This window comes from Phyllobates terribilis, unplaced genomic scaffold (assembly GCF_046119375.1).
Source record: "Phyllobates terribilis strain yellow unplaced genomic scaffold, ASM4611937v1 Scaffold_11__3_contigs__length_659146591, whole genome shotgun sequence".
NCBI classification, from domain to species: domain Eukaryota; kingdom Metazoa; phylum Chordata; class Amphibia; order Anura; family Dendrobatidae; genus Phyllobates; species Phyllobates terribilis.
In genome coordinates this window covers 32224631-32245389 of record NW_027362771.1, presented here as the reverse complement: position 1 = coordinate 32245389, position 20759 = coordinate 32224631, and the positions used below count along the sequence as shown (strand labels likewise).

Below are 20759 nucleotides of genomic sequence, written 5' to 3'. Positions count from 1 at the left end.
AGACAAATGTGAATAGCTCTGCAATGGAGCGACAGCGCAAAACAGAAAAGAGCAGCAGCTCGGGGATTTTTAAAAACAATTTACATTTTTCTGAGCAAGTGAAAAGCCACCTTAATAATCAAAACTTTGGAACTTCAAACCACAATCTCTGTGACCTTTAGATTTTGTGTTTGATAAGTAACATCTTTGAGTTATACTTCTTTTATAAACATGTATTTTGCCTTCTTCATTTTACTTATTTTAGAGCAAACTCATAAGAAGAACTGGCAAAGATTTATTAATACAGTTCTAGAAACAAAAACTAGAACCTGAGGCCAATTGCTACAATAATCATTTCAGCCACCAAACAATATGAGCAGCATTTATGTACCTAAATGCCCCTATGACCATGAAGTAAGATTGATCTCTACTTGTTTGTACCTTGTGGTTTTCAGTTCTAATATAGTTCTGTTGACAGTGATAAGACGTTTCAACTTATTAACATTTTGTAAAACTTCACTTTCAGTAAAACTACCTTCAGATTTTGGCAGTTTTGCATGTACCCTGGGAGTGAAAGTGTTAGTTAAATCGTATTATTCCTCCCAACATCATTTAGATGTCATGTGAAATCACGCTAACGAACGGTTATAGAATTTTGCCTGTGGTTGTATTCATGCACTAGTACTAAAAAAATATTTTTTTACAAGTTGAATGCCACCATTCATTAAAACGATGAAGTATACAAAAAATGGCAAAGCTAAAATGTGCAAATGGCATAGGTCATTAAGGCGGATCTCATGCAAAGAACTTGGCACTCGCTTAGAGAAATATTTATTTCTTTATTTCTATGCAATCCTAGTCCCTAATGATTGTGTCCATTTACAGCTTTGACTTGATTATGTTAAGCGACCTCTGGCTACCATGTAGAATACATTTTTGTACTGTTCTCTACGTATAATATTTGTACCGCTTCTCTCCCTAGTCTATTTGTACTTTTCTACGCTATACTACCTTTCATGTCGCTTTACTCATATATTGAGTCCACATTTAGCTGGTTCTTGGTGATGTTTCGTATCTTATCTAATCCACCCCTCATCATTAAGCTGTTGTTCTTACCCTCATCACGTTGTTATTATTATTAGTATATATTGCTGGCACAGGTAGTGCCCAAAACCTTTCATATTTTACTATGTATCCAAGACCGATCATGTTTCCAGGTTACCATAGACTAATACCAATAGACACTTGTTATGGATTCTGGAATTCTATTTATTTTGTCATGTAGATATTTCTTGTATGATTTGATTCTTTTGACAGCTATACTCTATTTAGTTTGTTCTTTATGTTCTATTTATTTTTGTAGTGTATATGAGGAAGGTCGGAGCTTCCAATCGAAACGACATACATATATTTGGGTTGCTTAAAAATAAACTGCATTCTATTTATGCTAAACAAGTGTCAAGTTATTTGCATTATATTGTAAGGGTCAGGACACTACTTGTGCCCAATCTCCAGGAGTGTTGTGTTCTCTATTCATTAAAGCAGATCTGTCACCAGATTTTACAATACAAGCTGCATACATTACTAAATACATCTCTTAGACCTGATATGGGTTTTCAAAGCAAATTCAGTGTCCTTATTAGAATGGCTGTATAATCCTTCTGAAAGTTTAATTTCATCTCTGTCAACATAGCTTGATTGACAGTTTCCCAGTGTTCCATCTCCCTGTTGAGATCTCACACTGCTCAGGACAAGCTGCAGCTATCAGTCAGGCTGGGTGGTGTGGGGAAACTGAACATGCTTTGGACTTTAGGTACTTCAGTTTATAGCTGTGGATATGTGCTATTCTGACTAGGATTTTCAAAGTTTTTTTTAATAATTTATGAAGTTTGTATTGAGAGATCTGCTGACTGATGCACTTTAGCAGATTGTTCCCAGAATCACAGATTATTACCTAACCACAGGATAACTGATAACGGTTTAATCCCTGGAGTTTTGTAGTCAACCCATTATATAAATGATGGACCTTTGTCCTTAAGACCATGGTGGAGGTGGGGGCAGGGGTATGCGAGTTGGAGGTGTCACCAAACAGACACTTATCCTGTGAATAGGTGACAATTTAAAATTCTGGGAACACTTCATTTAAAGCAATGACATTTTTATTTTTAACAAAATAGTAACAAAATGTATTATTTCACATGACTACAATGCCAGGTTTGCCTACAAGCAAAACAAAGAAGTAGCCTTTCCTGGGTATAATTAGCTAGACTGCTACAACTAATTAAATAATTCTAGAAAATTACTGATCACTGTATAGAAGTGACACATGGAGAGTAAGATAAAACAGAGCAAAGAAGTAACTTACCTCTCCAAAACCACCTTTCCCAAGAACTCTGTACTGGCGAAATGTGTTCTTTGTGACAGGTTCCCTGTGGCACAGTAATCAAGTAGTTAAATGTATATAATATGGCTACTGAATTCTGATACTGAAGAAAAAATACACACATCCATTTATAGTGTGGTTATTAAAATATATCATAAAAAATAAAAAATTCTAAATGAAAAAATAAATATATAATTTATTAAACACATAATAAAAAATGACACCTGCTGACCAATATATATCCACACACACAAACACATACATATATGTATACACACACACAATGCCACCCACTTAACAAGACAATATAGAAAGACTGCTTGCTAAAAGAGCCTAATAAGATCTCACCCAGTCCAAAAAAAATGGAGAAATGTAAGGAGGGTTCATGTAAAAGAAAGGAAAAATAAAGAAAAAAAAAAAGGAAACCATTCAGATAGAATTTTCCCATTGAGTCAAAATGAAAAATAAATGAGTATGCAACAAAACAATAGCAAATAATATATATATATGTTTAGGTATTTCTACCTGTAGCATATCATATGTGTGCTGTGATTTTATTCTGCCCCATTTATCTAGATTGTTATATCCTCCTTGCTCACCTCTCCAGCGATTTCCATTGCAAGAAGCGGTTGTAATACTGGCTGTCCAGATAATCTGAAAACGGAGCCATGCTAAGAAAGTCATGGACAAGTCTGAAAGAAATGAAGTGTTAGAACCATAGAAAGAGAAGGCATCATGCTTCATTTTCACATGACCATCTTATCTGTTTGTGGCTAACTTCATTTATGCCTCTTTCATGCTATGAAATAAATGACATTGACCTGGAATTAGATACAAGTTCACTTACTTGGAACAGTCTTTAAAAAGTTCTTTACAGGGATTGTTTTCTAAGCTCTCCTTACATTTGCTGAGTAACTGCTCAGGGACCTCTGTGATATAGTCGTCACTCTGCGAGAACAAGAGACATAATCATCAGGAAATATAACAGGCTTTACGGACTCGTATAAAATGACACACCGAGGGTGAAGAACTTGATATAGTGAGGACGGAGCATGCATATGATGTGCATTAAAAAATAACCAATAGTATATATACAAATATACAGTAAGCTATATATACACACATTCAGTAAGAAGGTTGTAAAAAGTGTTATTTGTTTATTTTTATCAATTAGGAAAATGCAACTGATTGAACAAAAGAGAAATTTAAATAACGATTTGGCAAGACCACCCTTTGCCTTCAAACAGGGGTGTAAAGTTGGGGCACCCCTGGTCAAAATCACTGTTATTGTGAACAGTTTAGCAAGTTGAAGATGAAATGATCTCTCAAGGCCTAAAAGTTGAAGATGACACATTTCCTTTGTATTTTAGGTATTTTTTTTTTTTTAAATTGAAAAATTACAAAAAGGAAAATGGATGGATGCAAAAGTTTGGGCACTCTGCCTGGTTAGTACCTAGTAGCACCCCCCTTTTGAAAGTATCACAGCTTGTAAATGATTTTTGTAGCCAGTCAAGAGTCTTTCAATTCTTGCTTGAGCGATTTTCATCCATTCTTCCAGTTCTGTGAGATTCCTGGGTCGTCTTGCATGCACTACTATTTTGAGGTCTAGCCACAGATTTCTCAAAGATGTTCAGATCAGGGGACTGTGAGGGCCATTGTAAAACCTTTAGCTTGCACCTTTTGAGGTAGGCTATTGTGGATTTAACATGTGTTTAGGATGATTATCCATTGGTGTTGAGTGCAAGTGCTCGCTACTCGACTTTATATCGGGTGCTCGAGTATGCACAGAGTATCGCGGGTGCTCGAGTGACATGCTCAAGTCCCTGCTCCGAATGTTTTGTGGTGGTTAAACACCCAAAAAAACATGCAGGGATTGCCCTTGTATGGCAGACAAACCCCACATGTTTTAGGGTGTCTAACAGACACAAAACATGCAGGGCGGGGCCTCGAGCATGTCACTCGAGCACCCACGATACTCTGTGCATACTCGAGTAGCAAGCACTTGTGTTCAACACTAGTCATCATATCATCATCATTTTTTATTTTAACTTTTGAAAAAACCCTAACCCAAATCCTAAGCCCAACCCCGAGCCCAAACGCCAACCCCGACAGCAAAGAATGAAAAATTATAAAAAAAAAAAAAATTAAATCTGACTAAGGGGATGACACAGGGATGATTTACTAATTACTGGGTTTTTGATCACTGCGACAGGGTCTATCACAGTGATCAAAAGTCTAGAACCAAATACGAAAATTCCCTGCTGTAGCCGGGTGCAAGCCGGAGATCTCGGCGCAGGAGGGCCCGGGGGACAGAGCAGGAGGGCCAGGGGGACATAATTTCTCTCTCCTCTGACATGTTAGATCATGTCAGAAGAGAGAGAAATGATTTTTATAGTGGACACAATTTTCTTTTAGAGTGATTGGAGTTATTTAATGAATAACGGCGATCACGTGATTGAAGATTTGAAATACTGGCCCTGATAGTGTTCTCCAGGGTCTCCGCTACCCCCAGTAGCTGAGACCCCAGAGATTTTCGGACTCTGGTGGGTGCTATAGACTTATTCCCGATCGCCGCTTTAAAACGGTGATGAGTGAATAAGGCCCCTTAGCGGCCGCTGTTTTAATGCATATCGGCGGTCGTTAAGGGGTTAAGCCTCCTACACAACAGTTTGTTTTCATACACCTGACTATACTTACAAAATCCCTGACTGCATGCAAGTGCAGCTAGAAGAACTGATGCAGTTTTGAAGGCAAAGGGCGACCACACCAAATATTGATTTGATTTAGATTTCTCTTTGGTTGATTCACTTTGCATTTTATTGATAAAAATTAAAGAAGTTGTCCACTACTTTATATGACCCCCCAATGTATCCCCCCGGGGCCCAGAAGTGTTTTTGTAAATGCCTTGAGGTGCCTTTTGTGCCTCTGAGCAGCGCTATCACTGGCCGCTCAGAGGCATCATGTGACCCGTCACTGATGTCACGTCAAGCGAGGCATGACATCAGTGACGCGCTCCCCGCGGTCGATGCTGGGTTGTGGGTGGGGTTACCCCGTGCGTCACACCCAGCATCCACCGCACGCTTTCCCAATGAATGAGGAGAGGGAGAGCGCGCGGTGGATGCCGGGTGTGACGCAGGGGGTAACCCCACCCACAGCCTGGCATCCACAGTGGAACGCAGCAGAGAGAGACCCCCGACTGCATCCGGAACATGACGTGACATCAGCGGATGTCAGAGCCGGCTGCAGCCGGGGGTCACGTGATGCCTGTGAGAGGCAACCGATAGCGCCGCTCACAGGCAGAAAAGCCACCACAAGGTATTTAGAGAAACACTTATGGGCTCAGGGGGAATACATTGGGGGATCATATAAAGTAGTGGATAACCCCTTTAACCATTAAGACTTAAATTTTTGAAAGCATCCTTACTTTGTAGCATTTTTTTCCTCACTTGCCTTGAACGTTTGCACAGCACTGTAAATATACATATATGCATACACTCAATCTTTTTGCACCAAGGCCTCATCATCCTGAAGATGAATGGAACCTAGACCTCACTATTGGTCGTGGCAAAATTTAATTTTTCTTGCATTTTCACTTTTGAACACAGTATAAAAATAAAAGCAGTCAATTATGTTGCTAAAAAAGGTCTGTGTAATATAAAATAATTTCTATCAAAATTGAATCCAACAACAACTTGGGGCACCTGAGCTTAGAGTCTGAGAACCACTGATTTCGGACAATACTAGATGAGCATGTGCTGGGTCATGGATATAGGAATACTGCATATTTTGACCATTTAACTGTTGCACTTCAATTGACCACAACTAGAAACATGAAATGTCACTTGAATAGGGGAAATTAGAACACACTTGTATCTAGCATTGCTCAGCAGAAATTCTGGTGTGGACAATGGTCATCGTGCTGAAAACTTTGCAGTTTCATCAATTGGGCTGTGACGCATTTCATATATAATATTTTAATTTGTGTAGGACAAAGTGGATCAGGAATTGCTAAATTGCTTCTTACAAATTTCAGCTTAGCATCTAAATATATGAAATATGGATGACATAACCAGCTATAATAAATATTTACAAGCATTACAAAGAGGTTTTGCTTGGGCACTCCACAAAATAAGCAAAGGCTATTCACACAGCTCATCCCCAAATCGGAAACAAACATTATGCAACAAAGAATGGCCAAGAGAACATTACTGCAATCACTACACTATGTAGGCAAAGATAAAAACTCTTCAAAAGACCCAATACCTGTTATAAAAGGTTATACCTCTACCTATGAGATATGTATGGCATAGGGTATAAAGAAATAAATGTTAAAAGTGGAAAAAAAAATATATTATTTCAGCTCAGCATTCCAGAGGTCATAGGTTCTTCTAGTATGTTCCATCTACATTAATGCAACAGTTTTTCATCAGTCAATAATATGACAAATGTACCATATTATTGGTGGTACCAGACCAAATTGGCCTCTCTTATTTCTTTTCTTTCACATTTCTATTCTTGTGTTTCCACATTTTTAATCCTATGGATAATATATTGCTTACTGATCTTATTCTATAATGTTACCCACTGGTAGATATCTATATGGTTGGACATTGACATGTGTATTATGGAATATCTCCCATTATACCTTTTTCATTTTCAGAGCTCATGTGGATGTGTTCCTTTTCCTAACAGCCTGGTTGTCTGTGTCTATGATGCTGCTGTCGTCAGTACCTATCCTTGCACTTCTCCAATACAGTGCCTGAGAAATCTCCTCTTCCCCTATACAGAAACAATGATGGGATTCTTAGGTATTTCTGTTGCCACCTATGATCTCTCCCTCTAACTCAGCAGATGTTGCCTGTATTCTCACCTCCTTCTACACTAATAAGTGTGATGGCTTTCTCATCCATTTCTCACTACAAAGCCTGTTTTATCTCCTCCCCTTCAAACTCTATGCTCTCTCCTCTCTCTTTAATAGCTTGCGCTACAGTGTCTAAGCTGTACTCTCTATTGCTACTTAACACTGAAAAAGAGAGGGGAAGAACAAAGGGATGCAACAGCTATCAGGAGCAATATGCTATCAGATTTTTGTCAGAAGCAGTACGACAACCAGTTAAGTGAAGGAGTTGCACAGACTCTACAGCAGAGAAATGGTTGGAAATGTATAGAAAATTTTAGTTATTCTACATGTAGGAAGCAAATAAAGAATTAAAAATCAATGCAATGGTGTACATAGTTATTATTGGTGGAGATCAAGGGTTTCTCTCTCCATTAGTATAGCAACAATATGGCCACTGCTAACTCACTTTGTTGTGTCTACACCTTAGTAGTTATACTACAGTTGATCGAAATGATTTACAGGACCTTAGTCAGTAGTCACATTATTCATCTTTGGCAGGCGGACCAGAGCAGCGCAAACTTGCTACTACCTCTTCTGATTAGTAATGTCATGGCGCTCGTTGTGCCGCAATGTCATGACTTTGCAGGGCGTACTTATCAGAAGTGGAGCTCAGGATACTCGCAGTTAGTAGGAAATGTGCAGTGGTTTGGAATGGCTTCCACGGAGTACCAATATGGCTGCTTGACCAGGGTTTTGAAAAATGTTTTGCTCTACTCTAAGTAATAAATCATGGTCAGTGATCCAGCTGGAGACCAGATATTATAGTGCAAGATGACAATAGATTAATGCGGCTTCCTATTTTGCTTTCTTTATAAAGCTGAACCATTAAAGGGAATCTGTCAGCAGGTGTTTGCTATCTCATCTGAGTGGAGCATAATGTAGGAAAAGAAAACTGAATCTAACGATGTAGCACTTAGTTTACTGCGTGCAGCCATTCCGACACAGAGTTTTTAGATGCAGCATGAAGCAGAACTAAGAAAGCTGCCCCAGCCCACACCAGGCTCTCCATGTACGAAGTCCATAGACAGTGAGGTGCTTATCACAGGAGGGGGCATGGTCAGATGACTCGATGGGAGGCCGCTAGAATGGGCAATGATATCCTAGTGATAAAACTTACATTGAAAAGAAGAAATAACAGCACACAGTCTAATAAATGATAAATTGTTGAATTCAGTGTCTCAGTGGTTAGCACTGCAGCCTTACAGCGCTGGGTTCCTGGGTTCAAATCCCACCAAGGACAACATCTGCAAGGAGTTGTATGTTCTCCCTGTGTTTGTGTGGGTTTCCTCCTTGTTCTCCGGTTTCCTCCCACACTCCAAAGACATACTGATAGGGAATTTAGATTGTGAGACCCAATGGGGACAGTGATGATAATGTCTGTAAAGTGCTGTGGAATTAATGGCGCTATATAAGTGATTCCAGGATCGGGATGAGGGGCCACGCATACCAGGATGGGGGATGAGGGTGCCATGCATACCAGGATGGGGGATATTACCCCTATAACAGTGTCAACAGCAGACACCCTCACCCTCCCCCATAACACTGCATCATGACCACATTGTTTGCATCAATTTTTTTTTTCTATTTTTCTCCTCTAAAACCTAGGTGCGTCTTATGATCATCTTATAGTCTGAAAAATACGGTACTTTGTTTGTGGGAAAACCCCTTTAAGCTTGTTTATATCACAATACAACATTCTTCAAACAGAGGCTGGACAGACATCTGTCTGAGATGGTTTAGTGAATCTGCATTGAGCAGGGGATTGGACCAGATGACCCTGGAGGTCCCCTCCAACTCTAACATTCTATGATTCTATTGATCAAATTACCAATTTATGCAGCAATACTAGACAATTAGGATTTTGGGGAAGCTAGATGTCAACCCTTGTTTCTTTTCCATATATTATTTTTAACCATTTGACTTTTTAATAACCAAAGAACTTGATTATTCAAGAAATCAATCAATATATACTGTGAAGTCTTGAATTTTATGGTACATTTGTGCAACATTATTTTGCGCTAAAATCTGAGTACATAACAGCAAACTCTGATGACCACCAGCACTCTGCTCTTCGAGGAATTCCTTATGTCTTGCACAACTCAACACCTGTTATACCTGTTATTCCTGTTTGTTCTAACAGTTACGTTCGTTTAGAAGGGTCTATTCTAAAGAAATGCTAAAAATTCTACTTGGTACAAGTGTTGAGATTTAGGCTTTCTTTACATCTGTTAGAGGTTCAATTAGGAGCCTCCATAAAATATTACATTTGCTGTAGGATCTAAGGGGTAATGTTTCTCCTTGTGGAGAGTGACATGTTTGGCCTGACAAGTCAATGTGAGGAGGCTTATAAGCCTTGCAATGCTCCTGTGGGTAATTAAATATGCAAATTTTCTCTTCAGAGAGGAAGAGGACTTGAACTCTAGTGGCATCTATTGGAAGTAGACCCTTTAATGAGCCTTGCCATATAGTAGACCCTTTAACGAGCCTTGCCATATGACTTGGGTTAAAAGCCAAACTACAATCTCAATTTGCAGACACGGTGTGACGAGTGGCAATACCGCATGTATATGGAGGATACTGGGTCAGTACCCTGAGGCTTGCACCCGTTTGCTAGATCAGTTTTGTATAGTGCGGCTTTCTTTTGAAGATATTTAGATCAAATTATGTTTTTTTTTCTCATATACCAAGTAAGCGGAATTTGTGTTAAACTCCTTAAATTTATTGTAATGCTCCCTTAAAATAAATCCATGGGAGGGTAGGAGCAAACTAGTGAACCTACAATGTAGCCTATAAACTAGAGTCCAAGTGACATTTTTCTTCAGCTGTATAACGATCTTGCCTGTAAAGTTTTTCTTGTCAGTTTAACAGGCAGATTACAAGGACACTGCTTGTCATTGAGAGACTGCATATGCTAAACACACAGTGAAAGCAGAAAATAGGTACTTTTACATTATGCCATATGCAGAATAGCGGCCTTTAACGTTCTGATGGTAATAACTCCCAGCAAGGAAATGAAAAAGAGAAGGAAATGCTGGCCGAATCATGTGCGTAGAGGAAATGGCTGGATCTACGGTGAATTTGTGTCCTCCTCGCAGAACCTTTGATTTTATTTAAACTGGTGATTTACTAGTGCACTGCGCTTCCCCGCAGAACAGCACCATTCTGCTCCATTCTATACAAGATCTGCATATTGGGACTTAGGGTCATCTTTCCTGCATGACCCGACATCCACATGACGCAGCAGATGAAGATCGGCAGGTTTGGACCACTGCTGCATCCGATAGATATGTTGGAAGGTTTACTGGTCAACAATGATGTTTGCAGCTACTCCATATCTGATTCATCTTGAAGAAGGACTATTCCTTAGTGCCAGGGCTGTGGAGTCGGTAAGCCAAACCTCCAACTCCTCAATTTCCATGACACCGACTCCACGACTCCCTCATACATGGCTCATGTGTAAGTGATTAATTTACTGCAGCACAGATTCATCTCAGCTAAAAGTCTAGACCCTTAGATCAGGAATAGGACAGACATTTATAGAACATTTCAGAACTTTCCTAAATTCTTATGAAAAAATATTCCCCACAAACTGCATTGAACTACTGCACCCAATTTATTATTTATTTTAGGAGTCAATTTTATATTTTATACCGACTCCAGCTCCACAGCCATGCTTAGTGCTGGACCCTCGTATGTATCCATTCTTGCTTCCCATTTTTTACACCAAGGCAGCTATACTTGTAGTGCCAATTTACAATGACTTGAACCCAGTCTAAAAAGAATAAAAGACTTCCCAAAATGATGGACACATGCCAATTGACAACCCAAGATCCTGAGAAGACGGCTCTAGCAGTTCTACAGACCTGTTCCTGCTAAAGCACTCAGTAGTGTCTTTATGGACAAATTGGAGGGCTATTTTTTTTACCTAAATGCATACAAAAAGCTTTTTTGCTGTAGGGTTTCATTAATAATGTTAGACTGTCTAGCTTCTATGTATCACTGTGCATAGCACAACAGACTGTAGAATAATTTAAGAGGGTATTCCCACCTTGTACAATTATTGCATTATTACAGCATATGCCATAAATGTATAGCTGATGCAACTTTCTTGAAAGTGAGACCCTGATGTATGTTGCCGTCAGTGTAGAGGTGGTCCAAATGCTTTATGGTGCAATTTTTTGTTTATGAAACCCTGCTGCATAAATGCTTTTTAGCCAAAAAATACATGCATTTAAAGGAAATCTGTCAGCAGGCTTTTGCTAAGTAATCTGAGAGCACCATGATGTAGTGAAAGATTACAGCAATGTGTCACTTTCTAGGCTATATGTTTCTGTTTCAATACAATCAAGGTTTTATCACCAAGGGATTATCTCCAGTGGACAACTGACCTTGTACCTCTTAGTCCAGCCACACTTCCAGCACTGATTAGCAGCTCTCTGTCACTATACAATGTACACAGAAAGCTGTGGTGTGGGGTTGTTATACACAGATCAACAACCGAGCTCTGCTAGATCTACAGCAGAGAAAACTGTGATTCTATCATAACTGCTGCACCTAGTAAAAAAGGTGATACATCACTGGAATCAGGGTCTCTGTCTCTACCTCATGCTGTTGTCTTCAGATTACATAGCAAAAACCTGCTGACTGATTCCTTTACAATAAAAATATTTTCCCAGAAAGTCACCATGTGGCACCCCAGGGGTCTGGTTTCCACAGTAACAGCAATGTTATGTCTGAGAGCAGGTGGGAGGTCTCTTGGTCAGGAATCCTATGCATGCCACACCTCCTGCCCAGTCCTGGGAGGGGAAGAACTTCCCCTATATAAACCTAGGGCTGAGGCAGGGTTAGTGAGTAGAGAAGAAGTAGAGACAGAGAAGAGAAGCAGATATAGGAAAAGAACATCAGGAGCTCTGTGGGAGCAGTGCTATAAGGAGTCAGGGGCTGGCAGCTGCAGAGCTCGCCCTGACTGAGAAGCTATCACCGGACCCGGAGTCCGAGGCTGTGGGGACTAATCTTTACCCAGCAGCAGAAACCGCCCGGCAGGGGATTTCAGGTCCTCTGGCCAAGAAACCCGAAGGCACGGTCACACGCGTGGGACCAGCACCGCCGTCGTGGAGCGGACGCCACTAGAAGGCCCCGAGTCACCGGCCATACGGGTGAGCACCACACGGTACACTCAGGGACGTGGGCTACTTATACCCGCCTCTAGCAAGGTAGCCAGAAGAGTACAGTCAGTTTGGGAGGCCTACAACTCCGCCTGGCCAGGGGAGATCCCATCTGCTCAAGGACTGACCAGGCCCCGATCGCTAGCCAGTACTCCGGGAGGGTCTATCTTTATCACCAGTAAAGACCCTGAATTACACCGCATCGTCTCTGAGTGATTCCTGCTACCCCATCATCCACGTCGGCTGCCCTGAGGCCATACCCCTCCCGTTGGGGGTGATACTATCAAGCTGCACAATCCTACCACCGGCCTCAGCGGTCTGCCCTGCAGCGGCAGCTCCTTCGCTGCATTCAACGGGTGGCGTAGTCGTCCAACATCTACCGCTAATACAGCGCCACTTAGTCTGACTCCCTGGGCACGGACCGGGTCACCGCCACGAGACTACAACCCTCAACAGATCCGGCTCCGGGTAAGCTCCCGCGTGCGCAACGCTGCGCGACACAGGCCCAGGGGTGCGTCATCCATATCCCTTAACTGCCCCAATATCTGCTGGATACATTACTTGTAGCAGAACACCCACTAATTCGAAAAGATGACCAGCAGATCCCAACCAATACTAAAACTCCTGGAACATCTGGCGATATATAGGTCCTCACAGTTCATAGAAAGCTTCATGTTGCGGGATCAGATTCCTTACCGTACTAATGAGATACTGGTCAATCAGCTGATGTCCACATTCTTTGCGCTTCTCATCTGGGGACACCTCATACTCCGCCTAGAGATAAGCAGAACGTGGTTCAGAAATGCATCCCCCATTGTGCCTCTTATGCTGTAATATATATATATGTAATATACAAGTCCTACCACAGCATCCAGAAAGTGGACGCAACGCAGCAGCTCTGGCCGAGTCTCACAGAACTGACGAAAGAGGAGGCGTCCGATCGGTTGGCGGTCGCAAAGACTGTGATAGTCCCGCTCTATTGTACACAGAGAGAAACCATAAGGTAAAACATCAGTGGTGTAAAAGATATGAAGACGTACGCCATCTTGTGCTCCACACAGTGATGGATTTCATAGAATAACAAGCCGATAGAGGTACAGGAAACATCTGCACACATTATGGTAGAACCGTGACCGGTCACCTCAAATGGCTGCCAGCGTAATACCCATCACTCAATACTTACCATATAGGCAATATGGTTTGTATGGAAGCTTTTAGTGTCAAATTTCAAATGAATCATCCACCACTGTAACCATTTTTTAGCGCTCAAATACATAAAAAAAATGAAAAAATTGGTAGCTTTGCAACCAGTCTGTATTCTTATCGTCGCCATAGTAACAGACTACAAACAACCCCTGCGCAGTCTGATCTTGCAGTCACACTCCCTTTCATCTGTCTTCTATTGCTTATGAACTTATACTAGTTAAGTTAGCAAGCAGTAAGGGACATATAGACGGCAATGTGAGTGCAGGCATCAGAATATAGAATAGCTATTTATTTATGGTTCATTATACCATAGTAATGTAGGTGGAATAAAGACCTAGGTCCATCAAGTTCAACCGTTCTCCCCCAATTGTACTCCCTACACTAGCATAAAAATGGATAGAAGCTGTAGACATAAAATCTGGCAGCAGGTTTTTGCAACCTGATCGGAGAGCAGCATAATGTCGAGACAGAGACCTTGATTCCAGCAATATGTCACTTACTGAACTGATTAGTGTGGTTTTAATAAAATCACTGATTATCACTAAAAGACCAGTAAACCTGCTGCCATGTAGTCCTCCATATTTATGAGCGCTGTATAACCCTGCCCAAACCACTGATTGTCAGCTTTCTGTGTACACTGTGCAGAGGCAGAAAGCTGCCAATCAATGGTATGGGTAGGTTTATACAGAGCTCAACAGTCAGAGAGCTGGTAGATCTTCAGCAGATAAAACATTTATGCTATTAAAATGACAGCAAGTAGCCCAGTAAGTGACACATCGCTGGAAGCAGGGTCTATGCCCCTACATTATGCTGCTCTCAGATGGCGTAGCAAAAACCTGGTGACAGATTCCCTCTGACAGCCAAATGGAAAAAAAAATACTGTTGGGAGATGAAGTGGGCTTCACACTTTCCCTTGTCTCATAAGTCTGCTTACATGGGTGTAAGCTTTGACTCTGCGCTGTCCCTCAAATCACACATACAAGTCTTAACTACCTCTAGCTGCCTTCAACTCAAAAAACATTTCCCGAATTCACCCTTTTGTGAACCCCAAGTCAACAAAATATTAGTACATGTCGTCATCATCCTCCTCCTCTTCGGTGGTCTTCCATCTAACAATCTTGCAGCCCTCCAATCTGTCCATAAAGGAGTTATTCCATTTCAGAAAATCGTGTTCCATGGATGCATTGTGTCAGAAAAAAAACAATAAACCGCGCTTTACTCATCGGCTACAGATCCAGCATTGAGTCTGTGGTGCTGATCCTGGTGTCCATTATTGGCTATGGCCCTGATGTCACATCGACAGCCAATCAGTGAGCTCAGCAGATCTGAGTTCGGGGCTTTCATTCTAAATGGGCAGAGCCACTGAGTTCACTGGTTGACTGCCGCGCTGTTCATGTGATGTCAGCGCCACAGCAAACACTAAATAACCGGGAGAAGCATCAGACTTCACTCTGGACCCAAGGATGGTGAGTAAGGTACTGTTTGTTTGTTTTTTAATAACAAACTGCATCCAGGGACCAAGATTTTCTCAAAGGTGACAACCCCTTTAACTGCTGCCTGATTCCTCCACAGCTCCCCTTGCTACTCCTTCACCCCGTCCCTTTGCAATTCTCTTCACTCGCTTACAATTTCCAAGCAATTCAATTTAAGCTACTATCAATGACTTCCAACGCTTTTCTTAATCTGCCTCCTCTATACATCTCCAAACTGATCTCCCAATACCGTCCCATACAATCTCCATTTCACTCAAGATCTCTTCTCTCTTCCACCCTCATACGTTCCTCAACCAATCGCCTCCAAGATTTCTCCTTAGTATCCCCTATATTATTGTACCTGCTTACATTTTATATATGTAATATATAAACCCTTTTTATAGGTTTAGCACCCTGGGATTAATGGGCTTGTCTACTACTGGAAACCCCTACTTAATTACTAGGGGGCCACAGTTAAAATAAAAACAATGGATCCTCACCTCCATAGCGTCACCATTCCTGAGATGTCAGCACTGGTATTCCTGGTGGCTCATGAGCCATTTTTGTGTCATGGGACCGCTGCAGTCAATCAGTGTCTCCAGATTGGCTGCAGTTCATGAATATTCTTTTTTGACTAAATAGTAAAGGCTGCGGCCAATCACCAGCCGCTGATTGGCTGCAGCAGTCACGTGACATAAAAATGTCACATGAGTTGCCTGGAATAGCAACGTCAACATAACTGGAACAGCGGATCTGTGGAGGCGAATATTTACTATTTAGCCCTGAAGTGACTAAGCTCCGGTTGTGGGTAACCCCTTTAAAAAGGGACTGTCAGCTCAGAATGACCGTCTAAACCAAGTACAGGGGCTCAGTGCTTCACAGGACGGCCAGTCGGCTAAAACAAGCAAGTGAGAAGATGGATATAAATGACTGGCCTGGAGCACAGAGCGGTAGGTCTTAGGTTGAACAGTCAACCTGTGCTGACAGTCCCTTTTATGATGCTGCAAAATATATAAGAATAATAAAAGCAGACTCGTAGCTATAGGTGCACTGTATTCAGTTAGTTGTTTTTTGTGCCATTGTCGCTATAGAAAAGCGGACCAGTAGCTATAAGATGCCGCATTACATAGAGCAGCATATTTCGGTGGCAGATCCACTCGTGATGGTTTGCAAATTGGCTTCATTCTATATGAACTAACGGAGCAATAAAAATTGTTAAAAATCTGTAAAATGTATTACAAAATAATTAAATAATAATAAATAGAAGAATCCTTCCTAGTACTTCCATAATACCCTGGTGGCTTAATGGCTATACACGCTCTGGCACTGTACAACTTGACCAGGACCACGTCCGCACAATGTCCGCATGTTCTCCCCATGTTTGCTTCCCCTAGACCCATCCCACAAGACAGAAACAAAAGCTTCTCCTGCCATCATGTTCCTACCAGAACGGACCTGTGAACATGACGCCCGGCAGAAGCATTTTCACTTCTACGGTTACTTGTGAAACACATAAGATCTCACATTTACACATTTGTACAGGAAGTGGTAAGAACACCATAGCAAGAGGAAGCGATGAAATGATATTAGCCAACCCTATCTGCGTTGGAGACTTCTCATGAATCTCATTGTGTGGGCGAGGACGGATATTTCTTGGGCACGTTAGAAATGACAGTTTTGGGGTGGTCTGGTGGACTCACCTACAGTACGTCTTAACTCCTCGCACTCACTAATGTGTGGAAACTGCAACATCTGTCGCCATTTTTTGCTTTTTCCTTTGCGGTTCCCTCCACCACCTGTAGATAAAGGTGAGAAATGTCAGATCACGTCCCGCAGAGCAGATGCTTCATGCATCTAGGCAAATCCATGGCCATGTTTAAATAGGCCTTACACGCTTTTCAGGAAAAATATTGCTAACATGCAAAATCAATGGAAATGACTTCATACTTCCACACTCGGTACTTTTCATTCTGACACATCATTACCAGCCGATTTACATCACCACTGTGGGATAAGAGTGCACTGAGGGAAGAAACGTTGCAACACTTAGGGCACGGCACATTTCAGAAAAGGATTTTCCAGCTAAAAAATGAGCTGTAGGTAAACTTGTTACACTGGTAAATGGTTAATAATTATTAGCTCACTAATATACTTCATGCCTGAAAGGTGCCCAAAGTATAGCTAGAAGCATCAGCCAAGCTGGCTCTCTTCTGGTTTGTGCCCGACACAGAACAGGGATTCCTGTCTCAGTAGGTGCCCAGAGAAGGGGGCTGGCTTAGACATTGAAATGATCAGCTGGCCAGGCCCCTTCTCAGTCTACACATTGACTGCAATAAGAGAAGGGTCTGGATTAGCTATTGAAATGTTCAGTCGGCCAGCCCCTTTTTCTGTCTATACATTGGATGATAGAGAAGGCTGGCTTAACTATTGCAATGATCAGCCAGACCCCTTCAAAGTCTATACATTGATTGTGATAGGAGAAGGGGGCTGGATTAGATATTGAAATGTTCAGTCGGCCAGCTCCCTTCTCTGTCTATACACTGACTATAATAGAGGAGGCTGGCTTAGCTATAGTAATGATCAGTCAGCCAGCCATCTTTTTTTTGTCTATACACTGTCTGTGATAGGGGAGGCTGGCTTAGTTCTAGTAATGAGCAGTCGGCCAGCCCCCTTCATGTGTCCTATGTCAGATACCAAAGGAGGAGCTGGCTGGAGCAGAGCTTATAGTAGAACATTGGGGCACATGTGATGTATATAGTAAGTGCTTAACCCAATTCAATCAGATGTGCCTACAATTTTTTTTTTTTTACTGGAAACAGTCTCTCTACATGGTGTGGTGCTCAGGTTTCGGAGCCCAATACTAGTGACCAGCTGATGACACCTGATTGATATGGGTGATGATGACACCTGATTGATATGGGTGATGATGACACCTGATTGATATGGGTGATGATGACACCTGATTGATATGGGTGATGATGACACCTGATTGATATGGGTGATGATGACACCTGATTGATATGGGTGATGACTTGGCCCCTGTGCTTGGCAGGCAGCTCCCTGTCCTTCTCTCTCCTAGTCTCCATGCAGGATAGCATTAGTGGCACAGTAATGGCTATCCTCCCCATTACATCTAGCACATAACCTACATTCATCCTCATCCATGGCTGCACACTCGTCTCTCCAGTGTGCACACAACTATTAGCAGTGTAGCCGACCACCGACGTGCCCATATGAAGACGTGTAACTTTTCCCCGGCCGGTGCCCTCTCTGCCGCCCCAGTGCATGCACATACCCACCTTCCCTGGCTTTCAGCAGCACGGTGTTGGCTACTATGTTTTCGAGCTCCATAGGTTGGCCTGGCCGGGCACTCCGAGCCTCGGGCGGCCACTCACTTTCTGCCAGACTCCCAGCACCCTGCTGCCAATGACAGACTCCACCCACTCCAACCAATCACCGATCAGCCGCACCCCCGGACTTACCGCTGATTGGTTGAACAGCATTAACTGTATTCCCGTTCACACGGCTGTAGTAGCTGTCATTGAGCTCTTACGCTGATTGGGAAAACAGCCCTAAGTGGGCGGGATCTTTTGGCAGTTCTGGAAAGTGATTGGCCGCCGGGATTGTCACTCAAAGTCGCCCTTAGTTGTGGGAATCCTTGGAGATGCTTGTGCGCTACATAGTCTACTTAGAACAGCGTGACGTCACGGCGGCCATGTGTTGGTTGGCGGATGCTGAATTGTTTCGTGTGATAGCGGTTGGCATGATGACGGTAGAACGAGCAGTACTCTGTAGCCTCTCCTGTTATGTGTGTGGCCAGGCTGACACGCAAACCTCTGCCCATTATTTCTACTGCAGCAGGGCTTCATTCCATCCAGTGTTTGGAGGACATGTGCTGTGCAGCCCTTGTAATGAATATTACAGGCATGTGTGGAGGAATCAGGAGTGCAGCATTAGTGAGGAGCAGCAGTATTACAGCAGGCACAAGTGGCTGTAAATAATATATTATACATTATTAGCCTGTCCAGGTAATCGCTGATGGAGGAGAATGGCGAGAACCTTGATGCATTATTATTCAGCAGTTTCTTAATGGGAAAAATGTTCTTTTATGTTTTTTTTTACAAATTTAATGGGCAAAAATGATCACAATAATAAAATATAATGCAATGAGGAGCCCAGAGGTGAATACACGTGAAAGCAGCTACAAAAAATACACAAGAGCACAAAAATGGGCACCAAAGGGTCAATGACTGGCCTCTCACTGCTGATGCTAGAAGGGAATGTCCCTCTACAGTTTAGGCTGGCCCAAATGGGTTCTGGGCATAACTGCTGGCATCAAATTGGGCAGACAAACAATTTTACACTGCTTTGAAAAAAGGAACTGTTTAAAGGGTTAAGTTACCTTGGATCACTAATTTCACCCCACAGGTAGTGATGCGCAGTATCAGAATCAGTTCACTTAAGGCCAGTCCAAATGGGTTCTGGGTATTACAGCTGACCGAAGTAGGCAGGCAACCAATTTTCACAGATTTAAGTAGGTAACTGGTGTTTTTAAAGAGTTAAATGTCTTTGCGTCACTGACCTCACACCACTAACACAAAAGAAACTCCAGGCTTGCCCAAAAAGTTTCTGGGAATAAGAGCTGGTGTCAGGGAAATATTGAGGAATATTGAAAGTCTGTCATAGATATTAACCATTTCTCCCTTTTGGTCAGCACAAAGCTGTCTCCATAAAAATCTCAGCACAAATCCTCAATTAACACAGTCATGAATAAGGTCTTAAACAAACTGCTGGCAGCCAAGAAATGTTATAACTTAGTTAAGATGCGAGCATCTTGTCCCTGGAAGACACAGGGGGTGATTAAAACGCAGGATTGCAATAATTTGCGTGTAACTGTTGGAGCTTGCTTCCCGAGCTTCAAAGAGAAAATCTCCAGACACTTCGACTCCGATATGAAATATGGAATAACTGAAGTTCCATAATTGCGATGATAACGGGACCCATATTTTTAGGGGTAGGACCAGCTAGGGATGATAGGGATATTTTTCTGATGCTGAAAAAATGCTACATAAAGCTGTAGCGCAAAAACACCAGAATAGCAGACTGCAACTATGCGATATGTGGTCTCTAAATGAACGTAAAATCATAATAGAAAATATATCACTTTTGGGCTTCTGGGATCAACGTGCGATGAGTTATCCCAAAAAACAGGTTTTTAATACAAGTCTGAAGGGTGGAGCTCAGCCCCTGTGATGTCATCACAGGGGGGGTCTCCCCCTTCAGCATAAAATAGTTTGTTGAGACTGAAGCCGTGTTCTTTGTCTGGGAGTGTATGTCTATCATAGCGGAGGACCCTGTTCAATAACAGGAAAGAGAGCGCCTCCCCTCCACCTATGCTGATTCATCCCTGCGAACCATATAGCGTAAGTTTCACCTTTAATCCTGTTTATTTTATTTAATTGCTTATGTATTTTAATGTCTCCTTTGTCATTGTATATATTTTTCCTAAACACTGCCTTCCTTTTGGATTAAATATAAAATGTAATTGTTCTGTTTCTTTTGTCTTGTAATCGTTCCCTTCCCCGAAGCCATATATGCTACCAAAACGCAGGCGTCCTCCCAGGCCTGTATTATATTTCAAATCTGGACGGTGG

At 42.0% G+C, this 20759-nt stretch overlaps 1 protein-coding gene across 1 annotated transcript in view; it reads right to left on the bottom strand.

The window, feature by feature from the left end:
* GRK6 (G protein-coupled receptor kinase 6) overlaps positions 1–18561 on the bottom strand; it is a 47974-nt gene extending 29413 nt beyond the window's left edge. The window contains exons 1-7 of the mRNA XM_073651176.1: positions 18405–18561; positions 16806–16901; positions 13291–13403; positions 13124–13201; positions 3210–3310; positions 2962–3054; positions 2345–2408 (exon numbers count right to left, since the gene is read on the bottom strand). Of these exons, the coding sequence (XP_073507277.1) occupies positions 2345–2408; positions 2962–3054; positions 3210–3310; positions 13124–13201; positions 13291–13403; positions 16806–16901; positions 18405–18456 (597 nt within the window). The 5' untranslated portion in view covers positions 18457–18561. The remainder of the gene's footprint in view (positions 1–2344; positions 2409–2961; positions 3055–3209; positions 3311–13123; positions 13202–13290; positions 13404–16805; positions 16902–18404) is intronic.
* Positions 18562–20759: the final 2198 nt, after the last annotated feature.